Source organism: Leucoraja erinacea, chromosome 11, assembly GCF_028641065.1.
Source record: "Leucoraja erinacea ecotype New England chromosome 11, Leri_hhj_1, whole genome shotgun sequence".
NCBI classification, from domain to species: Eukaryota; Metazoa; Chordata; class Chondrichthyes; order Rajiformes; family Rajidae; genus Leucoraja; species Leucoraja erinaceus.
Window position 1 is genome coordinate 35,196,209 of NC_073387.1, and position 5,731 is coordinate 35,201,939.

General features: G+C 40.0%; 1 protein-coding gene across 1 annotated transcript; it reads right to left on the bottom strand.

The window, feature by feature from the left end:
- Positions 1 to 532: 532 nt before the first annotated feature.
- On the bottom strand, positions 533 to 2,928 carry dusp1 (dual specificity phosphatase 1). The gene is made up of 4 exons (XM_055643012.1): positions 2,391 to 2,928; positions 1,914 to 2,059; positions 1,521 to 1,740; positions 533 to 1,208 (listed from the first exon to the last, which is right to left on the bottom strand). The coding sequence occupies exons 1-4, from the start codon at positions 2,758 to 2,760 to the stop codon at positions 844 to 846; spliced, it is 1,101 nt and encodes a 366-aa protein (XP_055498987.1). The 5' UTR covers positions 2,761 to 2,928; the 3' UTR covers positions 533 to 843.
- Positions 2,929 to 5,731: the final 2,803 nt, after the last annotated feature.

Below are 5,731 nucleotides of genomic sequence, written 5' to 3' on the forward strand. Positions count from 1 at the left end.
ATTTCCAACAGAATTTGTGCGCTTTTTAACTAGACGTTCTAATTCCTTTGACAATATCATTAAAGGTAGTGGATTAATGAGAAACATAGATGTTCCAACCACTTTAGTGCAGACTTCTAGATTAACTTTCAGGGTTGTCCTAAAATATAGTTTGTCCTATAAATCATTTGGAGTTTGTCAGCGAGTGAAATACAGACCTATATTTCAGGGGGGAAATGGCTTTAGCATGTAGATATGCATACTAAAGATAATTTCCGGAAATATATGTATTTATATCTCTCTTTGACAAACTCTAATGGATTTGAAGTGTGGCTGGCATGGTATATATCTATACCATCTAACCCCGAACCAATCTTGAACAGCATTAATGGGAAATAATGTTTGAAGTGTCGTTTAAAGGCTGTGCAAGACCAATGGACCAAAATCTGCGCTAAACATTCGTGTGGTTGGTACAGTTAAAATAAGCGTGCTGTTTTAATAAACAGGGTAAGGAATCAAAATAACACTTTTAGCTGTTCAACGCTAAACAAAGTTATGTAAAAAAATTGTTTTATTGAACTCATACAAAACATATGTACAATAAAGAATATGGCCATTGTGTAAATAAATAATTGTATAAATTATCAAACTGAAATCAGTATAAACATCAACATTAAAAAAGTATAAAAAGTGCTAAATTGCCGATTGTATCTTCGCCAGACATTTTTCAGAATTAGACACAGTGCAATGGTCTGGTTGAGATATTTCAGGATGAATCTCTGTGCATTGAGGAAAGGCGTGGACACGACCTCTCCCAGCTTATTGTGCTTTGTTTAGTCCGGAAAATACAGTCTTTCCCGCACGTCAATATGTAGGGGAGGTGGTAATGGGACTCTGGAGATAACTCAAGGAATTAGCTGGTGAACGGACGGGCATGCTGACAGGGAAGTTAAAGACGAATCGAGTTGAAGCACTGGAGGGGTTATTTGCGGGACTGGCAGCCTCTGTTGAACACGAAGGGGTGAACACTTGCGATTCAAACTGCAAAAGTTGTCCCATAAAACTGAAGTTTGGGGAAATGACGCTCCTGCGTTGTTTAACGAACTCGAAAGCTTCGTCTAACTTCACCCGGTTGGCTCTCATGAGATAAGCAAGGCAGATGGTAGCAGATCGAGAGATCCCAGCCTGACAATGAACAAATACACGGCCGCCAGCATTCTTCACAGAGTCTGGAGAGAGACAAAAATCAGATTGAGTATTGAAAAAACGATTATGAAAAAATATTTACTGCTCAAGTTTTTAAAAACAGTTTTATGAATAAGCTCCGATTAGGTATCTGAAGCAGAGAATAATAGAAGATAGACACAAAAAACTAATGTTGACAATTTAACTCAAATTCACTTCTGTGCATTACTTGACAGGAAAGTGTTGGCTGCATGTCTTCGAACACTTATTATGAATCTCTCGGCAATATTCAAGCCTTAGCACGTCTATCTGTTGAATTAACTGCTTATTGTAGGGATTAAATCACAAGAATTTACCTATAAATTCAATGGCGTCGAGGAACCAGGAGCTGATGTCGGCTTTGTGACTGTCCTCCACCGGGATAGATTTATATTGATAATGTTCCTCAAAGTGGTTTGGGCAGTTAGCAGAGACGTTCATCAGGGCCGTGATTCCAAGGGCATCCAGCATATCCTTCCTTGACGCATGGTAGGCACTTCCGAGGTAGAGGAAAGGGAGAATTTCTACAGGTCCACCCTGAGAAGTTAAAAAAAGTATATTTCAATTTCCCAGTAAATTTCCTATGTCAATTTTTATGACAATTGGTTGGTTAATCAGTAATCCTTTTTATCTATATTGCAGAGACATTTAGATTAAACGGTTGGTCATATAAATGTTGCTCAACAGTGAACAGTTAGCAAATAACTAACCTGATCATAGAGTGGAGTATCACAGGAACTGCAGCTGGGCTCCGCACTGCTGGGGCGGCGGTTGGGGCTCAGAGGTAGAGACAACGATGGGGGCGAAGGTTTAGTGCAAAATTCTGGATATTCTGTGGAAAATGCATCATAGCCACCTGAAATTAAACAAACGCGAAACTGATTAATCCACTGTATCCTTAAGACATACAATCAAATGTTACCGAAGCTAAAGAGAGACGTACACGACCCGCCAACACAGCATGTTTAATTTCACATCTTTTAAAGCTTGTTTAAAGTCGTCAATGTTTTACGCAGAGCTATTTGATCACTGGTTAGATGCACGTTTTGGTTTCATTAGCAGACCAATATGGTTCTGAGTGATACATCCGGCGTTAAAATGCCCCCAAGCTTTAGTAGCATCGATGTTTAATTGACGCTTTTTCAGCGTCATTACTGCAACAAAAGTTAAGTAGTCAATTTGCTTACCTCGGAGAAAGGTAATGCGTGCTCCATATGATTCTCTGCACAACGTATTGACTGCGAGGTGCACCGTACAGTCTTTTTTGAGCATGTCAAACTCACAAGGCATTTCGTCAAATATGACTACGTATGAATAATGGCCGGAGATCAAGTTATTGCGAGACTCTTCATTCGGTACAATATGTTCAATCCCCATCGTTCCTTTAGCCCTTCTCTTTACTATGGTACTGAAACGGACGTTGATTGAATTCTCTACATGCGAGGCGTTGAAGGCGAAGAAAGATCGGCAGTCCAGCAATAGACATTTGGAAGAATTTTCTTTGAGAAGCTGTCCAAGAGTTTCATTGTTAACACTTGAGATTTCCATCATGACCATAATTGCTGATTTAAAACACACAGCTGGTTCTCGAGAAGCTGATGGCAAAGCCTGCTTCTTAGATCGTCCTGGGCCCTGGACTGAAGTCTTGCCCTTTTTGCTCTGGCCGCGACTCTTCCGACTGCCTTTTTATGGAGGGTTTTTGTGAATGAAATTGACGCGGTGGCCGTCACGTGAGCCGATGTGGTGACGCACGGTGCCTGGTGCACTTGACACGCCTTGTCCTTGACTTGAGCCAAGCAGGCGCGTCACGCCAGCTCCAATCCTCAATGCTTAATTAGAAACCAACAGTGTGATGTAACTTCAGGCCAGCTGACCTGAAACCGCAGCGCCTGCATTTCAACCAGCACGAAGAGTACACTCAACTTTTAATGCATTCAGACAATAATTTATATATTTAATTAGTAATGTATTATTTACAAAGTTAAGAACATTCAAACCCCATACCCATTTCAGCCCAAGCTACTGCAATCATTAACTGCAGTTAATGTGTAGGAAGGAACTGCAATTGCTGGTTTAAAAAGAAGATAGACACAACAAAGCTGAAGTAACTCAGCAGGACAGGCAGCACCTTCGGAGAGAAGGAACGGGTGACGTTCCGGGTCGAGACCATTCTTCAGACTCGGTTATCCTATTTACACCAGGAGACATAAACACTCGTGTACTGTTTATCTTACCAATAGTTTGTTTTGTGTAGGTTATGTACTGTTTTGACATTTTAACCTGAGTCAGATTAAATTGAGGAAATTAAGGGATTGGATACATACCGTCCGTGTTAATGCACTCAGAGTACTGAAGGGATGAGATAATGCAGTAGTCACGGTGCAAGTATGGATTCACCTGACAATTCCTCATGTTTCCAAATAAATAGTTTATGGATGAGTATTCAAATTACTTTTTGTTAAATGGACTGGAAACCACGGCGTGTAGTTATAAAATTTCCACAAAACTGACAGATTTGTTTACTTAGGATCTACAAATTTGATATAGATTAGATTAAAATGTATTGCGTGTTGTGCTTAACCTAAAGTACAACGTGTTCTGAATGGATAGTTCGATTGCGTAATGAAGCTTCCTATGACCGGAGAACAACCTAAATAACATTGTCGCGGAGAATCGCCGCTAAAGAACAGAAACAGCCAACGATACAAAATGGGTTACATTTTAAATGTGTCCATTACTTTTCCATAATTATGCAATTGCACAGCGAGTTACACTTTGTAATCAGAAAAGCAACTGATTTGTGAGCTCAGAACCAAGTTACGAAGCACTACTGGGATGTCGCCAGTAAAGTAACAATTCCAAACGAACGTGTCCTGGGGCTTTATCGGTGATAACGCCAGACTAATATTGATTAATGCGCATTAAGAACTAAAATACAGTGTTTTTAAAACCACAATAAAATACGTTTTATGTAATTTAACCTTGTCAAAATCACATCCATTTAAGGATCGAAGGTAGACATAAAATGCTGAAGTAACTCAGTGGGACAGGAAGCATCTCTGTAGAGAAGGAATGGGTGACGTTTCGGGACGAGACCCTTCTTCTTCAGTCTATTTAAGGATCCATTTAAGGATCCATGTTTTCTTATGAAAAGATTATTCCAGAATTTGTGTGATATGACTAATTAGTTTACCCGATCTTTACCTGATTCAATATTATGCCATGAGGCATAACGTGGAGATGTTTACGTGGATATGTGTGCGTGAGAGACAGAGAGGTGGTTGGCAGAGAGGGCAGGGGGGGGGGGGGGGGGGGGGGGGGCTAGCGGAAAGAAGGTGAGGAATAAAGGAATTTGTACAATTGGAAGCTATTATAGTAAAATGGTGAGTGTTTGAGTATACAATTTGGTTAAAATATGAATTTTAGTGCAAGGGGCTTGGATGGGGAGAAATCAGTGCTTTCAAGAAGGTTTTCTGAAGCAATACTACAGTCCTACAAGTGGGAGAGGAGCTGTACTTCTCTGAGGGAATGAGGGCGGCCAAGTGATTGAAATGTCTGTGCAGGAACCCTTTGGGTAGAGCGACCACAGTTCAGTAAGATTTAATACGGTCATGGAAATAAATCAAGTTGATCCTCTAATTAGTTCCCTAAACTTTGAGGTGGATGTTGATCCATATAAGATAGAACTTGGGAGAATATGATGAGTTGTTTAAGAAGGAACTGCAGGTGCTGGAAAATCGAAGGTAGACAAAAGTGCTGGAGAAACTCAGCGGGTGCGGCAGCATCTATGGAGCGGAGGAAATAGGCAACGTTTCGGGCCCAAACCCAGAGGGGCACTGTGAACAACATCTGATAAGTGGGAGGCTTTTAGAAACAAGATATTAATTAGAACCAGCATGTATGACCCTGTAAGAGGGAAAAGTGGTACGTTTAGGCAATTCTGGTTAGTTAAGGCTGGTTAAGATTTGATTGGGAAAAGAGGTCAGCTATGTCAGAGACAGGAAATTAAAAATGAACAAATCATTTGAGGTTAATAGCTGATATAGGGGCAAACTTAAGAAATAAATTTGGAGGGCATTGGGATAAGGATGGGACATTACCACTATTCCTCTCTGCTAAGTGGAGAAAAAATAATCAGTTCAGTTCATTGGACTCCTGTTAACCATATATTGAAAATACTGTATTCAATTTGGATCATGTTTTTTTTAAGTATGAGTGAAAGAAAACCAGCAATGTCAGGCAACATACTGCCTGACATTGCTGTAGTACTTAAATGTTTATTAATTTATGGATTCTTTCCTGAAGTAATATCAATAGTTTAAAAGCAAAATGTAAAAGTTGAGTTAAATCACATCAAGGTTGTTTAATTTGACACTCTATGTGCCAGTAACATGGCAAATGGTATAGAATGTTTAAAAAATGTATATTAGAACGTCAGAATATCAAAACATTTTATGAGGATGTTGCCAGGAATCGAGGGGCTGAGCTTTTGGGAGAAGTTGAGCAAGCTGGGACTATACCTTGGAGC

Coding starts and splice junctions, on each gene's coding strand:
- dusp1 (XM_055643012.1), bottom strand. CDS start 2,760: ATGGTCATGATGGAAATCTCAAGTGTTAACAATGAAACTCTTGGACAG. Junction 2,060..2,390: donor ACGCATTACCTTTCTCCGAG/GTAAGCAAATTG, acceptor GTTTAATTTCAG/GTGGCTATGATGCATTTTCC. Junction 1,209..1,520: donor CGACGCCATTGAATTTATAG/GTAAATTCTTGT, acceptor GTCTCTCTCCAG/ACTCTGTGAAGAATGCTGGC.